The sequence below is a fragment of the Kogia breviceps genome, chromosome 3 (assembly GCF_026419965.1).
Source record: "Kogia breviceps isolate mKogBre1 chromosome 3, mKogBre1 haplotype 1, whole genome shotgun sequence".
Lineage (NCBI taxonomy): Eukaryota > Metazoa > Chordata > Mammalia > Artiodactyla > Physeteridae > Kogia > Kogia breviceps.
In genome coordinates, this window is record NC_081312.1 from 13,471,610 (window position 1) to 13,496,206 (window position 24,597).

General features: G+C 40.7%; 1 protein-coding gene across 7 annotated transcripts in view; it reads left to right on the plus strand.

Moving 5' to 3' along the window:
• TTC7B (tetratricopeptide repeat domain 7B) overlaps positions 1-24,597 on the plus strand; it is a 241,385-nt gene that overhangs the window by 54,551 nt on the left and 162,237 nt on the right. For all 7 annotated transcript variants that reach the window (XM_059055632.2, XM_059055627.2, XM_067027900.1 and 4 more), the window contains 2 exons: positions 4,850-4,980; positions 22,256-22,377. In XM_059055632.2, coding sequence (XP_058911615.1) covers positions 4,850-4,980; positions 22,256-22,377 — 253 coding nt within the window. The remainder of the gene's footprint in view (positions 1-4,849; positions 4,981-22,255; positions 22,378-24,597) is intronic.

Genomic DNA, 24,597 nt, shown 5'->3' on the forward strand with positions numbered 1-24,597 from the left:
AAACATTTAAGAACAAAATAGTAATTCTACACGAACTCTTCCAGGAAATTGAAGGGAGGAGAATACTTCTCAAGTCATTTTATGAGGTTAAGACTTACCCTAATACCACAATCAGACAGAGACACATTACAAGGAACCTATAGACAAATATTCCTCATGAACATAGATGAAAAAAATTCCAAGCAAAAATTTAACAAATCAAATCTAAAAATATAAAAAAAGGATAATACATCATGGTCAATGGGGTTTATCTCAGGAAAGGAAGTTTGGTTTAATATTTGAAAATCAGTCGATGTAATTCACCAGATTAGATAAAAGAGAACAAGCCATAGACACAGAAAAAGGATTCGAGGAAATCCAACATCCATTTTTGATATAAACTCTTAGCAAAATTGGTGTAGAAGGGATCTTCCTCAACCTAATAAAAGGCATCTATGAAAAACTGATAGTTAACATCAAACTTCATGTGAAAGACTAAACGCTTTCTCCCTTAGGTCGGGAATAAGATAAGGATGTCTGCTCTCACCATTTCTATTCAGCGTTGTACTGGAGGTTCTTGACAGTACAATAAGGAAATAAGGCAATAAATAGAAATAAAGGCATCCAGATTGGAAAGGAGGAAGTAAAACTGTCTTTATTTGTAAACAACATGATTGTGTAGAACTAATAAGTGAATTTAGCAAGGGTACAGAATATAAGATCACTATTCAAAAATCTATTGTATTTCTATATGTTAGCAATGAACAAAAGGAAATGAAAATTAAAACAATACCACTTACAACAGCATAATAAATATGAAATACTTAAATCTAACAAAAGGTTTGCAAGGCATGCACACTGAAAGCTACAAACCATTGCTGAGAGATGTAAAGAAGACCTACATAAATGAAGAGACATACTCTGTGCATAGGTCAGAAAACTCAATACTGATTTTAATAGACATTTCACCAAAGATGTGTGGATAACAAATAAGCACATGAAAAGTCAGTATCATTAGTCATTATGGAAATGCAAATCAAAACCACAATGAGATACCACTTCACACCTACTTAGATGGCTATAACAAAACAGTCGGACAATAACAAGTATTGACAGGAATGTGGAGAAACTGGAATCCTCATAGATTGCTGGTGGGAATGTAAAATGGTATATAGCCACTTTGGAAAACAAGTGTTTTTTAAACAGTTAAAAGTAAATTTGTTATCTGACCCAACAATTCCACTTCTAGGTATTTACCCAAGAGAATTAAAAATATATGCTCACACAAGAAAATTATACATGAATGTTCATAGCAGCATTATTCATAATAGCCAAAAAGGAAACAACCCAAATGCCCATTACTGGCAAATGGACAGATAAAATGCAGTATATCCATACAGCAGTAAAAAGAAATGGAGTATTGCTGTAACTTGGAGGAACATCGAAAACATTATGCTAAGTGAAAGAAGTTAGACACAAAAGACCAGATATTATATGATTCTATTTTTATGAAGTGTCCAGAAAATGTAAATCTGCAGAGACAGAAAGTAGATTAACAGTTGCCTGAAGCTGGGGCTGAGAATAGAGATTGATTTGGGCAGAAAGGATCATTTGGGGATGATGGAAATGTTCTTAAACTGGGTTGTGTTGATGGTTGTACAATTCTATGAGTTTATTTAAAAAATGTTGAATTTTACTTAAAATGAGTGAATTTTATGGCATGTAAATTATCTCTCAGTAGAGCTATTTTTAAAAAATGATATGCTGTATACTGGTAATCCAGACACATAATATTGGTGAAAGAATAGACCAAAAAAATCAGTGGAACAGAATAGAGAGCCCAGAAATAGACCCACTCAACTATAATCAACTGAGTTTTGACAAAGGAAGGCAATTCAATGGGGAAAGGTAGTCTCTTCAAATAGTGCTGGAACAAACGAATATCCACATGCCATATATATATATAGAGAGAGAGACACACACACACACAAACCTTATACTTTTCACAAATATCAACTCAAAATGGATTGTAGACCTAAATGTAAAATGCCAAACTATAAAACTTCTGGAAGATAACATAGGAGAAAATCTAGGTGACCTTGGATTTAGCAGTGGCGTTTTAGAGACCACACCAAAAGCACAATCCTTGAAAGAAAAAATTGATAGGTTGGACTTTATTAAAACTAACAACTTTTGTTCTGTGAGAGACACTGGTAAGAGAATGAAAAGTCACAGATTGTGAGAAAATATTTACAAAATAGACATCTGATAAAGGACATGTATCCAAAATATACAAAGAACTCAAAAGTCAACAGTAAGAAAACAAACAACTGAATTGAAAAAAAGGCATAAGATCTGACCAGACGTTTCACCAAAGAAGGTATACAGATGGCAAATAAGCTTAAGAAAAGATCAATATCATATGCCATTAGGGAATTGCAAATTAAAACAACAATGAGACACCACTATACATATTAGAATGACTAAAATTCAAAAAACTGACAACACCAAATGTTGACAAGGTTGCTGAGCAGTGGGAACTCTCATCGTGGCTGGCGGGAATGCAAAACGGTGCAGCCACTTTGGAAGACACTTCAGTAGCTCCTTATAAAGCTAAAAATAGGATCTTACAGAAAAACCCAAACAAACTTTTTGGCCAACCCAATAATATTTATTCTTACAAAGCTATTTGTAAATAAAATATATTTATTTAGCTATTTCTTACAAACACATTCTCACCATACAAGCCACCAGTTCCCCTTCTTGGTATTTACCCAACTGAGTTGAAGTCTATGTCCACACAAAAACCTGCACGTGAATGTTTATAGTAGCTTTATTCCTAATTACCAAAACTTGTAAGCAACCGTCGTGCCTTTAAATAATGAATAGATGGAATGTTATTCAATGACAAAAGGAAGTTAGCTATCTGTCTACAAAAAGACATGAAGAGACCTTAAAAGCATATTTCTACGTGAACGAAGCCAATCTGAAAAGGCTACATGCTGGATGATTGCAATTAAATGATATTCTGGACAAAGCGAAACTGTAGAGACAGTAAAAAGCTTAGTGGTTGCCACGGGTTCAGGAGGAGGGCTAGAGGGATAGAGCACAATTTTAGGGCAGGGAGTCAATTCTGTACGATGCTGTGATGGTGGATACATGACACTATGCATTTGTTAAATCTCATAGAACTTCACAACACAAAGAGTGAACCCTAACGTAAACGATGGACTTTAGTTAATAAAAAATAGAGTCAATAAAAACAAAAGAAGTCATGATGAAACATTTAAAAAGCTCAACCTCAATAAAGCTGTCAAACAATAACAAAATCTTTGGCCGATCCGCACCTTCTGTGACAGCATGGTCACCTCTGAGCTCCCCGGCACACCGTCCTCAGCTGTGGGCTCCCCGTGGATGGAAGTGGTTTCTCCTTCTGGTGCAGAACGACCACCTCCTGTCACCTTCTACAGCCTGGAGGGACTGTCACAGTTTGATGAGAGCACCTTGGAGGAGGCCATTCTCAGAGTGACGCACGGGAGGCTCTGGGTCACTTGCTGGCGTTTGGTGTGTCTGGTCCCCTCTGTGGTGGTGTCTGCTCTGAAAGCCAGCAGCTCACTTGACAGGTGTTGCTGAGGAAGCCCTAGACCTGGGTTCTCATTCCTGCTGTGCTGTTAACTGCCTGTCAGGGTTTGGGGCAAGTCGCTTACTTTACCCTGATGGTTCTCAGCTTCTTCGTCTATAAAATGAGTGGGTTTCCCAGAGACCTCTCTGGCTCCTTCCAGTTGCAGAGCCGGACTGTGTCCGCATTGAAGCTTCTCGCGCCCTCGCGCGTGGAGCGAACGTGTGCAGTGTGTGTTTCCCGGTACCCCAGGGCACTTGACACAGCAGAAACCCTCCCCGCGGGGCTCCCTCTCTGCGTCCAATTGCAGGCAGGGACCTGGAGCCCGACGTGCCCCAGGCTGGTTGCCCAGCGCAGGGGCTGAGGTTGGTGCTGGGTTTACGCAACAGCTGCTCCTCTCAGCATTGTTATTTCTCAGTCTTTCATGCTTTCGTATCCCGTCCCAGCCCTGAACTCTCTCTTGGCAAAGAGTAACCCCTCCATCTCCCAAGAAGTGCCCACACAGCAATGTTCTGGGTGTTTTCTTGGCCTGGAGCTGAGAGGTGGCTTGGAGTGTTGTCATTACTACAGAACTCTAGGGCTGAGAGTTGGAAGATTTTCCTGGTATTTAGAAATGTTTTGTGTTCAATCGGTTAAGTGTACATCTTGGGATAGAAGATATTCTGTACCTAGTATTATGCTGTGAGCCTACCTGTACTTACTTTTTTTTTTTTTTTTTTTTTTTTTTGCGGTACGCGGGCCTCTCACTATTGTGGCCTCTCGTTGCGGAGCACAGGCTCCGGATGCGCAGGCTCAGCGGCCATGGCTCACGGGCCCGGCCGCTCCGTGGCATGTGGCATCTTCCCGGACCGGGGCACGAACCCGCGTCCCCTGCATCGGCAGGCGGACTCTCAACCACTGCGCCACCAGGGAAGCCCCTGTACTTACTTTAAAAAAATTCTTTAAGGACCTTGCGACATGTGTGAATGAGAAGCTCTGTTAGATCTGAATGGAATCATGGTGAAGTACCTGATCAAATTCTCAACCTGGCTATCGAAGTCAAATGGTGCTTTCTGTATATTTAGGGGCCTCCTTCATCTATAACTTGTGGATATTCTTTTTGGTACTCCATTTTGATGTTCCATTTTGTCCTTAAAGAGAGAGGGCAGAGTATCTGCTTCTCTAATATTATCTGGCCCTCTAGAGCAATATTAAAAAATTAAGCCCCATGAAAAACAACTTACCCAGCTTTTGTATGTTGATTTTTTTTAGGACTTTGTTTAGAGAAGTTGCCTATTTCCTCTTCTGCCAGTAATCTCCATGTGGATCGGGAACAGGATGTCATCACCTGTTATGAGAAGGCAGGGGACATTGCACTCCTGTACCTCCAAGAGATAGAAAGGGTAAGTGAGGACCATGTGTTCGTTCAGTTGATAATTTTTTAAAATTTCAAATCAGATCTCACAGAACTGTGGTCAGCCTCTGGAAGCCTTCAACTTGTCTGTCTCTGGGTGCAAAGCTTTGCTTCTGTTCTTTAATGCTATGGAGAATATGGTGGTAGATGTGGCACCTTGTGAAAATAGATGGGTCAATGTTTGGGAAGCATTTTAACATCCTCTGAGCAGAAATGACACTATGCATCTATTTATACCCTCAGTGCCCTGAAGCTGGCCAATCAGTCCTGTTCTCATAGGCAAAACAGGTTGAGCTTCCTTTGTACTTGCGTGGATTATGTACCAACATAGGGTACATCTGGAGTTTGGGAGGCTTTACCTCAATGGTCGTGCCAAAGGGCTGCTGGGGACTCTCAGCCAATCTGCTCGGAGCAGGCTGTGTATCCTTGAGACTACCTGGGATGGTTTTCTCCCAGCAGTCAGTGGTTTGCCTCTGCTGTGGGGAATGAAACCAGAAGCTGATCAGAGGGCCATCTGAGGAGAGAACGAGTGAGCGAGGGACCCTGAGCTCACACCCTCAGGCAGAGGACGTTGAAGGCTGGATGCGGCTGGGGAGGTGTGGGCAACTTGTCTGTTTACTTCTCAGCGTTAATTTTCCCATATATAAAAGGAGCGTAATAATGGTTCCTACTTCACGGAGTTCTTGTGGGGATTGTAAAAAGTCGTTTAAATAAAGGCATTTAGCCCAGATTCAGAAACGTATTGGATTCTTGGTGATTGACACTTATTTTTACTAAAAGCAATAGCTCCTAGTCAAGTCTGCCCCTCGCTGAGCTTCCTGGTGTTCTAACCAAGGCTCGACCCTGATATTTCCCCTTTCAGACCCGGAGGTGCATCCTGTGAGATTGTTTGAAATGGTTAGAAGTTCTGTGAGACTTTTTGAAAATGGTCAGAATCTTGTTTCCCATCCACTTATGGGTTCTCTGTTTCCTTAAGGATTAGAATAGAGAGGGACTACCAAAGTCTTGATAGTTTTTGTTATTTGATAAGTGTCCAGACTGGAAGTCGTTTCTTTCATAGAAATCTTTTTGTAGTGTGTTGATGTGGGTGGCAAGGAACAGGATTACCTTTCAAGAGCAGGGAGAGTAGGGTGAGAGCCACAGAGAGGAGGGGGAGAGGATGATGGGAGTGGTGTCTGATAATGGATACCATACCAGAATGGATTCTATATTATGGTTCGCGATATCCAGGAATTCAGGAATATATTTGGCTGTCTTGCCAAAATGTTGTTCTATAAGAAATCTGCTATGAGAAAGGAATTATTTGTTATTCAGAATTTATGGTACGATCTTTAGAGAAATGGTCATGCAGCTTGGTTTTAAAATCGACATGATTTTCATTGTCTACCTCCCTGATGGCCAGTGCTGGGCAGCTGAGAAGTCTGCTTAAGCCGTTCTTGTGGACCCCACAGCTCTTGCCACTTAGGGGACCTTATTTTGCATTGTACCCTCTGTTGTCACGCTGGGGCCGCCTTCTCCTGGCTGGGAGAAGGGAGGTTCATCTGTTATGTGTGTCTTTAATGATGTGGGAATTGGCAGATCTGGATGTACTTCCTGCTGTGTTCCTTTATAACCACCTATTCACCACTGGGTTCTTTAGCCAGACCAGAAGGGAGACTCTCATAATCTTAGGATTTAAAATGAATATTTTTCGTGGTTTTGAGGAAACGGTGATCATAGGTTGTTAGATTTTGAGAAGAAAATGGAGGCCCAGAAAGGGAGACCCCAAGGACACACAGGAAGTTGGGGCCAAAGCTAAGATTAGAACCCAGCTCTTCTGACACCTAGTTTAGCATCACTTACTTCATTATCCCAGGCCGCTGCCAATAAACGTGGAACCCCGTAGTTTCTTACACCCCTGTATATAGAAAGTGCTCAATAAGTATTTGACCAAGCAAGCCATAGCTCTTAGTAGTGTGGGGAAGCAGCCTCACTCAGTCAGTGTATGGTTCAATTTCAGGGTATATATTAGATGACTTTCACATTTTTGGCTCTGATTTTCCAGTCTGAGTTTTCCTTCATGGGAAACCACTTTGGGTCTCCCCAGATCCAGGAAGCCGGGATATTAGCAATGAGAGAGATTGAATGAATGAAACACCTGTTTTGACTGTAGTAGATGCTCAATAAATTATCTGTGACTAATTAGACGTCTAGGGGAAAAATGACCTTCCTTAAGCGACCACTGGGCTTGGTGGAAGTTCAGGGGGTTTTATGAGGCAAGACAATGGTGCCATGCAGAGAAAGATACCTGTTTGGCCTTTTTTTTCTTCCTTTAACTTAAATGACTTTTAAGGATTATGCTAAATTGAAAACAAATGTTAGGAAAATAAAATCTGAAGGAAGCCAAAAGACTGGGGCAAGCTTAGGTAAATAGTACTTTGCTTTTCTGGGCAGGTAGCCCTTTAAGTAGAAAACCCCACCACTCTGTTCCTGTGTTTGTTCTGCTGGGCAAAGGCAGTCTTTCAGTGGTTTTTCCCCTCATGTCCCAGCCATTCTAAAGCGAAGAAACTTCTGCTTCCCGGGACCTTTTGGCATTTTATGTATGTGTTGTCTCTTAATGTCATTCACTAGCAAGGATAAAATTTGAGGAGAACTTTTGAGCACAGTTTGGAGTATTGTGGAAAACGTTTTTTCATAATCTGGAACCATCGATTTGTTTCTGATGCAGCCTCATTCCTCTTCTAGTTTCTCTAAGAGTGGGTATGTTTAGCAACGTTAGTGTTGTTTGTTTCCTGAAGGGCAGGGGCTCTTCAGAAAGGGGGCTGACCTTGGCTTCCCCTCCAGGCGGCTAAGTTAAGTTGGGAGAGGCAGCAGGGCCCAGGGGTTGAGTGACGCCAGCGTTGGGATCCTGGCCTTGCCACCTCTTCGCTGTGGAACATCAGGCAAGTTACTCAACCTCTCTGTGCTGCCTCCGAACCTCAGCTGTAAAATAGCAATAATAACTGCTGTAAGGCTGTTGTGAGCATAAATTGGGTTAACTCATGTTCTTCCCAGTGCATGTTTGGCACACATTAAATGTTCGTTTTATTGTCATTATCTGTTCCTGTGTCACCTGGCAGTGGATGCTTTCCTAACCTTCGAAGATTTCAGATATTTAGATGAAAATATGTATATATGTATTTTAAACATATGCATATGTATATACATATGCATATGCATATGTATTTTAAACATGCTGTTTTATTAAAAGTGTTAAATAATTTTAAAGAGATATTTATGGAGTGATTTTTTCAGCAGAATTTGGTTTTCCTTTTCTTGCCTGGAAGCTAATGGAACAACATCCTGCCTAGAGTCTGCATATCATATCTGGGTTCTGAATCTCTCTCTGTTCACCCCGGCTGTTTGACCTTGGTCCAGTCGTTTACATCTGTGTGCTTCAGCTTTCCATTTTCATGGCGGTGTTAATACTGCCTGACTTGTCTGGGGAAGAAAACCAGTGAGCCACCAGTGTTCTCCACCCAGTATGATAGCTTTCCATGTACTGTTCTCCCTCCTTGTTCCAAACGGGAGGCGGGGCCAAAGGAAATTTGAATACCTGACAGCCGTGTGCATTGAATATTTGTTTAGTCTTGTCCCTGTTACATTAGGGTCACAGAGACATCTGCTAATAATTTTCTCTGATAGTTTGTTCTCTGAAGGGGAATGAAAGATACCTCCAAAATTATGCATATAGAATAATTTAATCAAGTAAACCAAATTAGAATAGATGGACATGACATAGGTTGACCTTGATTAGTTTATCTTTGGGTGGTGGCATTACACCAACAGTAAATAAAGTTATCTGCCCCACAAGGAGCTTCTAAAGGTGCAATGATAGGAATAAAGATGACTTCACCCTCGAATATCCTAATATGAGCCCTGCTTTTGGCAAATGAAATCATCCTGTCTCTGTCCTTTGCATGCACCAGCCAACCAGCTGGGCATGGCTTGCTCAAGCAGAAGCCGTGCCAGGGTGGAACTTTACCTTCTGCTGACAGTTCATTCCTTTACACCCTATTTTAGAAAAGAAGTTAATGCTAAATTATGGGACACCCGTAGATTTTTTTTTATGGGCTGTTTTAGCGTTAAAGTTTTAAGAAGCAGCTGGTGCCCAAATGTTGCAGGGCCCAGCCGAGACTTCATCCGTTCATCAAGAGCTGTCCACTGGTCATCGTGGTCAGTCCTTGAGTGGATTCTGTCCTCCCCACAGGAAGAACTCGCAGTGACACAGCTGAGACGTTGGATTCACAACTGGATTAGATTAAGGTTACTGTGTGTCTTGAACTCAAACAAGATGTCCTAGGAAAAGTACTCAGTGCTACTGACACGGAAGGCAGGGTGTGACTCTGGAGGTCCATGTGGCTGTGCTTTGGGGTCTAAAACATGAGACCATGAAGAAAAGATGGATTCTCCCTTCTCTTCTCCTTCCCAATCCCTGCCTTTTCACTTCAGCTGAAGCAGCAGGTTGTAGGTCATGGCTTAATGTAGTACATCTGAATAAACTACTTCCTTAAAGAAATGTCAAGAAACTGACTGGCCAGGATGGTGCTCTGACTGGCTGGGAAAGGAGGCTACAGCACACTTAAAGCTGACTTAGAAAAGCCTGGAAACCAGAAAAGAACAGTAGCTTATTTTAATTTTTGTACGTTCTTGGTCAGTCTTTGCCCTCATAATTTTATAGCATTAGAGGGATCTGTATCTGTCTTTTTTCACTCAACATTACATCAAAACTTCAAAGTGTTGTCATGGTTATGGAATAATATTTTATCAAGTGGATGGCCTCTATGATATAATTCACTTATAGTTGGGTATAGCCTGTTTCTATAGTGCTCTGGTGCCAGCTTCCTTCAGGTGGCTTTTCCCTTGTTTTGCTTTGTTTCCTAAGGGCAAATTCCCAGAAGTCAGGACATTTTTAACATTCTGGTTACTATATATTGTATCCAATTGCCTTCTAAAAGTCATACTAACATCTTCTACCTTTGGCGGTACAGGGGAGTAGTGGTTGCTTTGCAATCTTGAGGGGGTTGCATTTGGTTTCTAAGTTACTTTGCTGATTTGCCTGGTGAAAACAGTACTTTGCCATTTTGGTCTGCATTTCTTTGACTATCAGTCAGGTTGAAATTTTTTCCATCTATTTGCTTACTAGCTATATTTCTTTTCTTTTTTTTAAATCACAGCATTATTGAGATATAATTCACATACCATAGAATTTACCCATTTAAAGTATTCAATTCAGTGGTTTTTAATATCAGAGTTGTGCAACCATCACCGATATTTAATTTCAAAACATTTTCATCACGCTCAAAAGAAACCCTGTATGCATTAGCAGTCACCCCCCATTTACCTCCAGTTTCTCCAGTCTCTATAGATGTGTATATTCTAGACATTTCCTATAAGTCAAACAATACAACATGTGGTCTTTTATGACTGGCTTCTTTGGCTTAGCATAATGTTCTCATTTTGCAGCCCGTATTGGTACTTCATTTCTTTTTATTGCCAAATAATATGCCATTGTATGGAGATACTACATTATGTTTATTTATCCATTCATCATTTTATCATTTATTATTTGGGTCATTTCTACTTTGGGCTATTATAATAATGCTGCTATAACTATTTGAGTATAAGATTTCGTGTGGACAAATGTTTTCATTTTTCTTGAGTATATTCCTAGGAGTGGAATTGCTGGGTCATATGATAACTTTATGTTTAACCTTGTTATATTTCTTTTTTGTCTGTTTATACTTTCTCTCTGGTTTTAGGATGTAGTATTATTCTTATAATTTGAATAAAGCTTTTATACCATAAATATGTTAACTCATTATTATGTTTGCTCTGAATGATTTCCCCCTCAGTACTTTTCCATTTCTAAATTGTTCATAAATTTTAAATCTATTATATATATTAGTTGAATCTGATTATCTTTTTATTACATTTATTTCATTGTTTTAAAGCTGAAATATTGGGATAAATCTTCTCTAGGATTTAAAAAGTTTTCAACCATTTTCCATTTTTTAAAAAACAACTTTTAATTTTCAAGTCTTGTTGGAGAGATTGATTTTGGTGTATGATATTAGATACGACTCTAATGTTTTCCTCAAACCTCAGTACCACTTTAAGATGATCTCGGGCTTCCCTGGTGGCGCATTGGTTGAGAGTCCGCCCGCCGATGCAGGGAACACGGGTTCGTGCCCCGGTCCGGGAAGATCCCACATGCCGTGGAGCGGCTGGGCCCGTGAGCCAGGGCCGCTGAGCCTGCGCGTCCGGAGCCTGTGCTCCGCAACGGGAGAGGCTACAACAGTGAGAGGCCCGCGTAACGCAAAAAAAAAAAAAGATGATCTTATCTTTCTTTTTTTTTTTTAACATCTTTATTGGAGTATAATTTCTTTACAATGGTGTGTTAGTTTCAACTTTATAACAGAGTGACTCAGTTATACATATACACATGTTCCCATATCTCTACCCTCCCTATACCACCCCTCTAGGTGGTCACAAAGCACAGGGCTGATCTCCCTGTGCTATGCAGCTGCTTCCCACTAGCTACCTATTTTATGTTGGTAGTGTATATATGTCCATGCCACTCTCTGACTTTGTCCCAGCTTACCCTTCCCCCTCCCCGTATCCTCAAGTCCATTCTCTAGTAGGTCTGTGTCTTTTGTTCCCGTCTTACCCCTAGGTTCTTCATGACCTTTTTTTTTTTTCTTAGATTCCGCATATATGTGGTAGCATACGGCATTTGTTTTTCTCTTTCTGACTTACTTCACTCTATGACAGACTCTAGGTCCATCCACCTCATCACAAATAACTCAATTTCGTTTCTCTTTATGGCTGAGTAATATTCCCTTATCTTTCCTTTTTCATATTTTCTGTTATGTATTTTAAGTCATTTCATAAAATTTTAGACACAACAGTAATTTCTGAACTTTCCTATTTTGTTCTGCTAATCTTATATTGCACCAGTGTGACACTGTTTAATAAGTGCTTCTTTATGATATGTTTTAACATCTGAAGGGATTAGTAACTACTTATTTTTCAGAATACCCTTTGTCCTTTTCTGTTGGTATTTCTAGATGCATTTTAGAATAATTGGGATTTGGTCAAATTTTTATTAATGCTATACATTGGTTTGGAGAATTATATTTAGTCTTTACTCATCTGTGACCATGATACCTCTTTCCATTTTGCAAGATTTTTGTTTTCCAGACTTCAGTAGATGGATTGTATCCCCAGGTCTTTTCTATTTGTATTGTTTCACATATAGGATCATTTTTTCCATTGTGTTCTCACATATAGCAATGCTTTGGTTTTTTAAATTCAATTACAAAAATATTTAACGAGTGCCTTCTTTGTTCTGCACACTGTGCTTGACACCAGGGGCACTAGAAGAAATAAGCCACAGAGCATGTCCTCAGGAAACTTACCGTCTTCTGAGGACACAGGTCCATAAACAGCACATGGGCTGCTTTGGTGAGAGAAGAATTGCAGAGAATTCTGCAAGCCCAGAGAAGGGTCTTGGACCTGTGCGGAGGTTCACGGATGCCTCTGGAAGAGATGACACCTGAGCTGAACCTTGAAGGCTGACAAGGATAGCTATACAGGATTAAGAGCCACAATACTGAACTCCTCCATAAAAATAGAGTTGATTCTTTTCATTTTTCTAAGGATATGAACATATGGCAGAGGAATGACTTTTGTGGCTATTCTTTCTTCCTTTCTAGTATTTTCCACTTTATCTCTCTTTCATGCCCTATCTCCAGACTTTTCTAAAACAACGTTATTATAAAGGTGGTGGAAAGTATCCTTATTTTGTTCCTACTTGAAGGTGATACTTTAATGTATCTCCAGTAAGGGTTATAATGTTTACATGCTCATTAAGTTTCTTATTTGCAGTTCATAACAATTATGTAGGTATATATTATTATCCCCATTAATCAGATGAAAACAGTGAAGATCTGAGAGAAGAAAGGAGTTGTCCTAAGTCCACAAGTGGTGAGGAATGTCAGAACCAGACCTTGAACCTGGGCCTTTTGACCTAAAATCTTTGGCCCCTGCCCACTTTCTGTCATGCTTCCTCAGGTGTTGGGTGTGTGCTTTTGCCAAAGCAGGCTGCACTTGTTAAGGATACTTGTCGGCAGTCCTCTCACAGGGAAGTGTTTATCCACAGGAAATGTGGTGGCTTCGACACTGCCAGACAATGCTCCTGCCTAGGCCCACGTGTTAGAGGCTCTTTGTGAGGAAGGGATTAAATCCAAGATACTTAGACTTCAGGGCAAACCCTGAGCTAAGCTATTCCCTCTCTCTCCCACCTTGCATTTTTCCTATCCTGCCTCATCCTGGCAGCCCTGACCTTGTCTTTTGGACTTTGTTCTGCAAGCAAATGCAGACCAATAGGACAAAGGGAGAGGAGTCAGACTGCAGAGTCAGGTAGACCTGAGTTTCAACACCAGCCTTAACACTCGAGCCATGTGATTTGGGTAACTTGCTCAGTGGAGCAAAGTCTCAGTTTCCCCTTCAGTAAAGAGAGGGTAATAGTGTGCGTCTCAGTGGGTTTTTGTGGGAGAATACATGAGATAGTCTATGTACCTTCATAGTGCCTAATGCAGAATAGGTTATTTTCTCATTGCTTTTTCCCCTGCATTTCTTATTGGCCCTGCAAATTTATTCATTCATTCATTTACTATGTGTTTTATTCATTTACTATGCATATTGAATGCTTACCCTGTCCCAGACACTGCAGTAGACACTGGATATATTAGTAAATTGAATAGACATGGCCCCTGACTTTGCAGAAGGTGCAGCACCATGGAGGGAGACAGCCAATAATCAAGTAAAAAGTACATTAATAAATGCAATGAAGGAATGGAATAGGATGCTGTGGGAGGGAATATTAGAGGCAGGCCTGCTTTATGTTAGTGCTCAGGGAAGGCCCTTCTGAGAAATGACAATCAAGCTGATACATGAGAGGTGAGAAAGAGCGTAAGAGTAACATGATCCAGACTGTGGTTTTTTGGTTTTTTTTTTTTTTTTTTTGCGGTACAGGGGCCTCTCACTGTTGTGGCCTCTCCCGTTGCGGAGCGCAGGCTCAGGACGCGCAGGCTCAGCGGCCATGGCTCACGGGCCCAGCCTCTCTGCGGCATGTGGGATCTTCCCGGACCGGGGCATGAACCCGTGTCCCCTGCATCGGCAGGCGGACTCTCAACCACTGCGCCACCAGGGAAGCCCAGACTGTGTTTAAAAAAATTATTCAGGCTGCTTGTGGAGGGTGGAAAGGAAGTTAAGGAGCAAGAGAGGACGTGGAGACTCTATTTAGGAGGCTGCTGTAGAAATCTAACAGGAAGTGATGGTAGCTTTGATGAAAGTTATGGTTGTGGAAATGGATATATACAGACTTTTGAGAAAATAATTAGGAGGGAAATAGTAATAGATTAGATGTGAAAGAGTGTCAAGGTCTCAAGGCTCACTCCCCAGTGTCTGATTTGTGCAGCTGGCTGGATGACGTTACAGTCACCCCTGGGTATCTGTGGGGAGTTAGTTTCAGGACCCCCTGTGAATACCAAAATCTGCAGATGCTCAAGTCCCTTATATAATATGGCATAGTATAGTCGGCCCTCCGTATCTGCAGATGTGGAACCCGTGGATACAGGACCAGCTGTATTTATAAGATGGAATGATAAATAGAGGCTTCAGTTTGGGGCTGAATCTGGACTCCCAGGAGTGTAATCATGCTCAGAGTTTCTCTGGGGTAGAAGTTATATGGCTTTTGTCCCAGGAAGGCATTCCAGGAGCTAGGAGGGAGATACCCAGAAAGGGGCCCTTGACGATGAGCCCCATCCCTGAGTTTCTGGTGTACAGACCCTTCTTAAGACTGAGGCTGGACCAGAAGAACCAAGAATTTCTCCCTTCCACCACCAGCCACATAACAAACACAGCACCAAGTACTATGCAACAGCAGACTACTACTGGGAAAGGGGTGTGAATGTGGAGAGAGAACTCCTCTGAAGTGCAAGCATACAGAGACTGCTAAAAACTGAGGGTGGAATAGAAACACTGAGGAAAACCTGCTGGCATCCCAAGCCCCACAGTTAGCAGCCCAGTACTGGAGGAGTGTGAAGCCTGTGGTGCATTGGAGGTAACTCTAGAAACAATAAACCCCAGCTCCAGCTCAACTACTGACTAGGTTGACTCAATCCCCAACACTTAGGGCCTGATAAGAGAAAAGGGGTACACATTTTCAAGTGTAAATATTATTTAACTCAGTTTATTTCTGTAAACACAATTGTCAACAATAAATAAAAAATTATAAGATACATATATATACACACACAAACAGGAATAAACAAATCACTGTGAAGAGCAATAAACAAAACCAAACCCAGAAACGACCCAGGTATTGGAACTATCAGATAGGAACTTTAAAATACCCATGAGTTATATGTTAAAGGATATCATGGAAAAGATATGCAACATGCAGGAACAGATGGGAATTTCAGCAAGGAGAAGGAAACTATAAAAAAAGTAAAATTAAAATGCTAGGAATAACAAACCATGATATAAGAGATGAGGAACTTCTTCGATAGCTTATTAGAAGACTGGAAAGAGCTAAGAAAAAACCTTTCATTTGAAGATAGGTTAATAGAGATTATTCAAAGAGAAACACAAAAAGAAAATTAAAAAGAGTGGGAAAAAAAAACAGAACAGAGCATCCAAGAGCTGTGGGAAAATATCATATACGTATTTGGTGCCCCAAGAGGATAAGAGAGAGAAACTGGGACAGAAGAACTATTTGAAGAAAAAATGGTTAAGAAGTTTTCAGAATTACTGAAACACAGCAAAGAATCTCAGATCCAAGAATCTCAGAGAACCCCAAGCAGGATAAATACAAACACACACTTAGACACATCATAGTCAAAGTGTTATAAATCAAAGACAAAAGTCTTGAAGGCAACCAAAGAAAAAGAGACTTTAAATACAGAAGAATGAAGATAAGAGTTATAGAAGACTTATCATCAGAAAATGATATGCAGATTAGAAGACACTGGAAAGACAAATAAAGACTTTTTTAGAACAAATAAAAGTTGACAGTATGCATTGCCAGCACCACCTGTGTGACAAGAAATGTTAAAGAAGTTCTTCAAGCAGAAGAAAATACAGACCCACACAGTGAAATCAAGAGCATCATAAATGGTTACAATGAGGGTAAATAAAGAAGACTTTCTTATGTTTAATTTCTTTAAAAGATAATTGACTACCTAAACCAAAAATATGAACAATGTATTATGGGATTTATAATATAGAAGTAAAATGTGTGGCAACAATAGCAAAAAAGATAGTGGAGGAAATAGAAGTATATTGTTATAAGGTGTTTATACTATATATGGATTGGTGTAATATTACTTAGAGATATTATAAAGATCTGTATTGTAAACCCTAGGGCAGCCACTAAAAAATAAGAAAAAAAGAGACATAATTAACCAGTTGATAGTGGAAATGAAATGGAATCATCAATCCAAAAAAAAAGAAAGAAGAAAGTGAGAAAAAGGAACAAAGAACATATGGGACAATTAAAAAAAAAAAACCTAGCAAGATGGTTCCAACCATGTCAATAATTATATTAAATGTAAATTGTCTAAGCACCCCAATTTAAAGGCAGAGATTTTCTATCTACAAGAAAATGATTTAAATATTAAAACATAGGGAGATAAAAGGTAAAATCACACACTATGCAAACAATAATCAAAACAAAGCTAGAATGGCTGTATTATATCATAAAATAGAATTAGAAACAAGGGATATTATAGGAGATAAAGGGAGATATAATAAAAGGAGTCAATTCATCAAGACATTATAGTCTTAAAAGTATGTATACCTAATAATAGAGCTTCAAGGTATAGAAAACAAAATGTACAGAAGAGTTTATAACATTAAATGTATATAGTAGAAAGGAAGAAAAATTTCAAATCAATGATCTACATTTCCAACTCAAGGAACTAGAAAAAGATGAACAATTTAAAGCCAAAATGAGCAGAAGGAAGGGAATAAGAAAGATTAGAACAGAAATCAGTGAAATAGAAAACATAAACAATAGAGAAAACTAGTGAAGCCTAAAATGGAGTCTTAGAAAAGATCAATAAAATTTGTGTAAACTATTAATGAGATGAACAAGAATTAAAGAGAGAAGACACAAATTATCAATAACCAGAAAAAAGGAGGCACTTCTATAGATCTATAGACATTGAAAGGGTGTAAGGGAAAATTATGACCAACTTTATTCAAATAAACTTGATCATTTATAGAAAATAGACAAATTCCCTGAAAGACACAAAGTACCAAAGCTCACTCAAGAAAGAATAGATAACCCAAGTATACCTATATGAATTAAAGAAATTGACTTTATCATTAAAAATCTTCCCATACAGGTCAAGTTGGCTTCCTTGGTGAATTCAGTGAAGAGAGATTCAATTTAAGGGAGAAATGATGCCAGTACTATAGAAGCTTTCAGAAAGTAGAAGAGGAGTAAAACACTCCCTAACTAATTTTATGAGACCGGTGTCTCTTTTTTGGGTATTAATTGATTAATTAATTTATTTATTTATTTTGGGCTGTGTTGGGTCTTCACTGCTGCACGTGGGCTTTCTCTAGTTGTGGTGAGCGGGGGCTACTCTTCGTTGCGGTGAGCAGGCTTTTCATTGCAGTAGCTTCTCTTGCTGTGGAGCACGGGCTCTAGGCACGCAGGCTCCGGTAGTTGCGGCACTTGGGCTCTAGAGCACAGGATCAGTAGTTGTGGTGCACGGGCTTAGTTGCTCCGCGGCATGTGGGATTTTCCCAGACCAGGGCTTGAACCCGTGTCCCCTGCATTGGCAGGAGGATTCTTAACCACTGTGCCACCAGGGAAGTCCCAGAGACCAGTATCTCTTATGAATACAGATGCAGATATCCTCAACAAAATACCAGTAAACTGAATCTAACAGCATAGAGAAAGAATTATAAACCATCAAGCAAGATTCTTTTCAGAAATGCAAGGTTGATTTAACGTATGGAAATCAATGAGTGTAATACAACATATAAATAGAATAAAGGACAAAAAACACATGATAATGATAATCTCAGTAGATGCAGAGAACTCATTTGGCAAAGTCCAACACTCCCCATGATAAAAAAATACACAACAAACGAGGAATATAAGTAAAGAAAAATTAGAAAAAACAAAGAAGTTAATATCCTCAACCTGAGAGAAGGTATCCATGAAAACCCATGTCTAACAACATATATAATGGTGAAAGAGTGGATGCTTTCCTTCCAAAATCAGATTAGGCAGGAAAAAGAAATAAAAGGCATCCAGATTGAAAAGGGAGGGACTTCCCTGGTGGCACAGTGGTTAAGAATCCACCTGCCAGTGCAGGGGACATGGGTTTGATCCCTGGTCCGGGAAGATTCCACATGCTGTGGAGCAACTAAGCCCGTGAGCCACAACTACTGAGCCCACGTGCCACAACTACTGAAGCCCTCTGAGCCTGCATGCCTAGAGCCCGTGCTCCACAGCAAGAGAAGCCACAACAATGAGAAGCACACTCACCACGACGAGCCCCTGCTCGTCGCAACTAGAGAAAGCCAGCATGCAGCAAGAGAGACCCAACGTAGCCAAAAAATAAATAAATAATTTTTTTTTAAAAAAAAGAAGTAAAACTATACTTACAGTTGACATGATCTTGTATATAGAAAATCCTAAGGAATTCACACACAAAAAACTATAAATAATAAACAATTTCAGCAAGGTTGTAGGATACAGGGTCAATATACAAAAATCACTTTTATTTGGATACACTAGCAATGAGCAATCTGAAAATGAAATTAAAATTGTAATTCCACTTCTAATAGCATCAAAAAGATTAAAATGCATTGGGATGATAAAAAGACATTCAAACCTTATACGCTGAAAACTACAAATCACTGTTGAAAGAAATGAAAGAAAACCTACATAAATGGAAAGGCATCCTACACTCATGGAACAAAAGACTTAATTTGTTAAGATGACAGTACTCCCCAAATTGATCTACAAATTCAACCCAGTCCCCATTAAAATCCTAGCTGCCTTTTTTGCAGAAATTGATAAGCTGATTCACAAATTAATATGGAAATGCAAGGGACCAGAAGAGCCAAAACAATCTTGAGAAAGAACAAAGTTAAGGGGCTCACACTCCCCAATCTCTTAACTTTCTATTGTACAAAGGTACAGTAATTAAGACAGTGCACACAATTAGTATTCCTGAAACAGAAAATGGAAAAAACCAGAATAGATAAGAAAATACAGTTATATAATCAAAGAGAAATTCTTCAACAAAGTAAGGCTTTATTCAGCGCTTGCCATATACTGTGCTAAGTGTTCTATCCATTTATTATTCCACTTAGTTCATAGGACTGCACTAAGTGAAAAATTCTATTACCATCTCCATTTTACCAATGAGAAAACTTTAGAAACTGTGACTTGCCCATAGTAGTGGAGCTGGGCTTTGAACCCAGAATGGCAGCCCGAGTCCAGTGCCTTACTTGATGCTACAGATCTGAATTTTTAGACTGAGAGTTCACGCTGTGTTCCAAGAATAGCTGACATAGAATGATGAATGGCAAGATAACCCCTGGTCGATTTTCTAGACCTCAGGGAGAAAAGGACTGCTCTTTGCAGATTGTCTACCGGGAGAACAGTAAGGCTGGCTTCTTAGCTGTCCACAGCAACTGTCAGTGTTGGAAGACTGGAGTACCGTCTGCCATGTTCTGAGGGAGAGAAAGTGGGAAATCCGAGAATGTCATACTCAGGTTTAGAGGAACAGAGACAAGAGACAGACATTCTTCCACCTGTAAGAATTCAGGGCCTGTAGCATCCATGAGCCCCTTTTGGCAATATTCCACCAAGCAAGAATCAATTTAAAATAAAGAATTAAAGAAACAATGAATGCATTTGATTGGTTGATTGAGGTATAGTTGATGTACAATATTATATAAGTTTTAGGGGTACAGCATAGTGATTCACAGTTTATAAAGGTTATATCCCATTTACAGTTATTATAAAATATTGGCTGTATTCCCTATGTTGTACTATACATCCTGGTAGCATATTTATTTTATACATACTAGTTTGTACCTCTTAATCCTCTACCCCTATCTTGCCCCTCAAATGCATTTTGATATAGAACTGATGCAAAACAATTATGGGGTAGAACATAATTGTTAGGTACCTTGGCAATAAAAAACAGTACTATAACAAAAATAAGAGGCTGAGGAAAAGGCAAAGGAGAAGGTAGTATGAATATGTCAGTTTCCTCATTTTTGTTCTGGGTCAACAGATACTGTATAGTGTTGGAATATGTAGATAAAAGAATGACCTACTTTCTGTCCTTTCTCTGTCTCTTTCTTTGTCTCCCTGTCTCTGTCTTTCCGTCTATATACACATACATATAACACACATGCATACATGTAATAAATATAACATATTTTTAACTTTAGAGAGACATAAATGTATGAACTATGTGTAAAAACACCACATTTTTCTGAGGTTGAGTGATTACTTTGGTCACACTTTAGTTTCTCCTGTCAGATTTAATTAAAATTAAAACCAGTATGTATAACAATCTCAATGTTCGTAAAATGATTTTTACCTTTCTCTCCACTTGATACATATGTACACAGAGATAGCTGGGTTATGTTTCAATCAGTGCTCACTGGCTATTTCTATGCGGTAGAATTTTGAGATGATTTTTAATTTTCTTTTTGTACGATACTACATTGTTTTCACTTTAAAATAATCATGGCATTTAAAAAAATTAAAAACTATTATCAAAAGCAAATGGAGGATAATTTTTTAAAGTTTCAGCATTGGACCCCCAAGTGGAAAAGTCAAGGAAGTAGTTGGATATATGAGTCTGGGAAAGTCTGGACTAGAGATTATAAATTTGGGATTCGGCAGCATGTAGATGATTTTTGAGGAGCGGGTGAGATCATCTTGAGAGACACTTAACAGAGAAGGACAAGGGCCCAGGACCGCTCTCTGTGCATCTCCGACACTTCGAGGATGGGTGAGGGTGGAGCCAAAAATGACAGTTCTCAGAGGCAGGAGGAGGAACACCTGCCTCTTAGCACGTGCAGAGCCGAGGGCTAAGTCAAGAAGGGCCAGGCAGTTTTGATAAGATACTGGGATGTAGTTCAAAGGCAAGGGTTTGCCCACCTGGATTTCGTTCCACAACATATTGTTCGTTGTGTGTCTTCTACATTTTTTTCCCTCCCCAAAGCTCGTAAGGTAGAGGACCATCAATTGCTTCAACTCCATTTGGAGAATAATTTCAAGCCCTCTAAAATATTTGGGGTTTGGCTAACAGCTGGATCTTTGGAGAGCTGCTGACTCTCAGCAGATGTTGGCAGCATGTTTGCAGAGCACTCCTGTGGTTTTTAAATGGGCCACAAGTAGCTTCTGGTTGATAAATGCTTTATTTGACTTGTGAGTTCAAGGAGAGCAGCCTCTGTAACAGTAGCTAAGTGTTTACACCTCACTGTATCCCCCTCAACTTGCAAGCCTTTCTCTTGACTAGTTGGCAGTCTTTCTGGCAGGGCTAAACACGTCAACCTTTAAAACCTTGTTATCTGCTGACAAGAGGTCAAGTTCGGGGAGAGGGGGAGTCGAGGTTGTTTTTCTCAACTCTCCCCTTGAGAATAGGTGGCTGCTGCCCAGTCCACAGGCCGCAGCTCTGTAGCCTGGTGAGTTTGCCCTCTCTGGTTAATTCCAGAGCCAGTGCCAATCATGGCACTTTCCAGCTCTTTCTGAAGCTCATCAGACTCTGGAGGGCTGAAGCCACGGGCCACCCATCAGTGACCTCAGCCATTGGAGGGTGATGACTGTTTCTGTCCATTGCTGGACCGGCTTCTGTGTCACTCAGCCGCTCTGTCAACATCCTGGCCTTCGGCAGAGCCATTCCACCTCTAATGCTTCCCCTGGCGCCGTGCACTCATCAGCACCCTTCACTCCTCTGTCTTCAGTGCCAGGAGGGCCACACGTGGCCCGGGGTTAGCAGTTGTTCCCTGTCTCAAAGCAGTCACTCTCTCTGCTTTTCTTATCCCTACACTTCTACATCAGTGCCTTGCACTGATGTTTGCATACAGAAGTTAATTTTTCAAGTCCTGCGGTGCATTTAGAGGCAGGGTTTGAAGGAGGTAGGCTTGCATGTGGATCTGATTAGTTTTCCGATTCTCTCCCCTTCTAGGTAATACTTTCTAATATTCAAAACAGAAGTCCTAAGCCTGGCTCTGCTCCCCACGATCAAGAACTAGGTTTTTTCCTAGAAACAGGACTACAGAGAGCCCATGTCCTCTATTTCAAAAATGGGTAAGCCTTCTTCTTTTTCTAAATCAAGTTCCTAAAGAAGGAAAAGTAGAAAGCCTTAGAATGCTGTCTTCAGTTTAGTTTTTATCGTAAAGCAATTTTAAATATAAACCACAATGGGAATTTTTTTTTAAAGAAAAAGAATGAGCATAGGCTCTTTTGTCTCTTCTCCACCTGCGTCCTCACTTTCCCATGAGATCTGAAGGTGGGAGGAGGAGGCTGCCCCATGAGTACGAGTCACCGTATTTGGCATGGGCCAGTGCAGGAGGGAGTGGGGACCATGCTCTGTGCTCCCTTGCCTCCCTGGGATGGTACTGCACAGGCCTCCCTGCTTTGCTGAGGGGAAAATTAATGGATTGGAAACCCTGGCCCACAGGATCATCTCCCTTTGAATGGCTGATCCGTTTAGAGAACTGGATTTGCCAAAGTTCAGACGGCTTTTATGAAAGCGAGTATGGCTGGAATGCCACACGGGTACATTTTCCCCTTGAGCTGCCTTTGAATGGAGTTTTAAAAAGGTTTAAGAGCCTGCATGTAAGGGATAGCTCTCTCATGCATTTGATGCTTGTTTTCCTTTTCGTGTTGCTCTTATGAGAAATGCAGATGCTCTTCCAAATGTCTTCAGCTGTCCCTTGTTTTGACATTTTGCTGCAGGATAGATGCACGTGGAGACCAACAGTAGGTATCTGGTTCCCCCGTAGCTCCTCCCAGGCTGTGCGTGGGAGGCCCCTTCCTCAGGAATAGTCCAATAGCGCTTTAAACTGCAGATTGGATAACTGAACAGGGGAGTTGCTCCCCTTTCATTTGCAAGAGCTTCAAACCTTGGGGCGTTGCTCATGGAAGTGGGATTTCACCTGCCCAGAGCCACGTGGTTCTGTTTCCCACTTGTTGGGGGAGTAAGTGCTTATTTTCCAAATCCTATTAAACTCTTTGTGGAGAAGGCCTGCTTTGCTCCAAAGGTTCACATCGGCAGGGCCCACAAAAGGCTGCAATAAACACCCCAAAGTTTGGAATGGCTTGCTAGCTCTGGCATAGATGCTTTTCAGTTTGATCTCATCTGTCACTGATTGAGATCGTCTGAGTGATGACGCATGTCCTCTAGGCTGAGTTTTGAGTTCTAGTGTCTTTGCTGTTATAAATAGAGAGAAAAGGGAGGGAACATAGAATATATTTTCTGTTTATTCTCCCTTTTCACAATAAATAGTGTCATCACAGAGGGAACTCCAGCCCTGGCTTTCCCTCCCTCTAACCTGTGAGTGTGTGTGTGATTGATATGGAAGTCCAGAGGCCGGAATGAATGTCCTTGGGGCTTTCAGGAGTCCCAAACCAATACCTTATATGGAAAATGTTTCATGTGAGATGGATAAGGGCGGGCTGGACAACCTATTTTCCTATTTGAAGGCTATTCATCGAGGAGGAAGAAATGGGGCCATGGGGCTCTGTCCTCTTGCCCTGAACCTTTGGATGCCCACCAGAACCCAACTAAAAAATAATGTTGAGAGGTTTGCGCTAGGTGATGGATTACATGCTGGGAATTACTTACTGGCTGATGTCTCGTTTTATCTTACCCAAGTTCAAGAAGATTCCCATTGACATAGTCAAAGTTAAGGAACTGCTTAATTTTGAAGCCCCTCTTCCTTTTTTCTTTCCTCTCACTCTTCTCCCTGGGCTCTAAAGACCAGTGATGCATTGAGCCGGCTGCTCTGGAGGGCTCTTGTCAGCTGCTGTGTTCTAAAGCAGCAGCAAGAGGTTACGTGGGTAGGTGGAGGTGAAGGCCATTGTTGAGACCACAAAATATGGACGAAAGGAGAGAGACCAGTGGGAGGTTTTTGGACATGCCAAGCGCTGTCAGGGCTGCTGACTTACACGGTGGGTCACTCGGGGCCCAGGAGCCACACCCGGGGGGCCTTCATCAGCGGACGCCTACCGCCAGTGTCTCTGCGGAGCAAGTGGGGACCAATGGAGGTGGTCGCCATCCCCAAGCACCAGTGGCTCCCCATCTTCCAAAGTGTTTGCTCTGCTTCTTCGTTGTCTCACTCCCTTTTTGTGTTTCTACACTTAAAAATATATATATCTGGAAGGATATAATTGACAGGATTTGACTGATTTTTCAGGGTTAGGAAAATGCATCATAGATGAGTTTGGCAATAAGAATTACTAACTGGTAAAGCATATCTTTTTCCTTAGAAATATACTTAAATATGTTCAGCTTTTTAGTTGCCA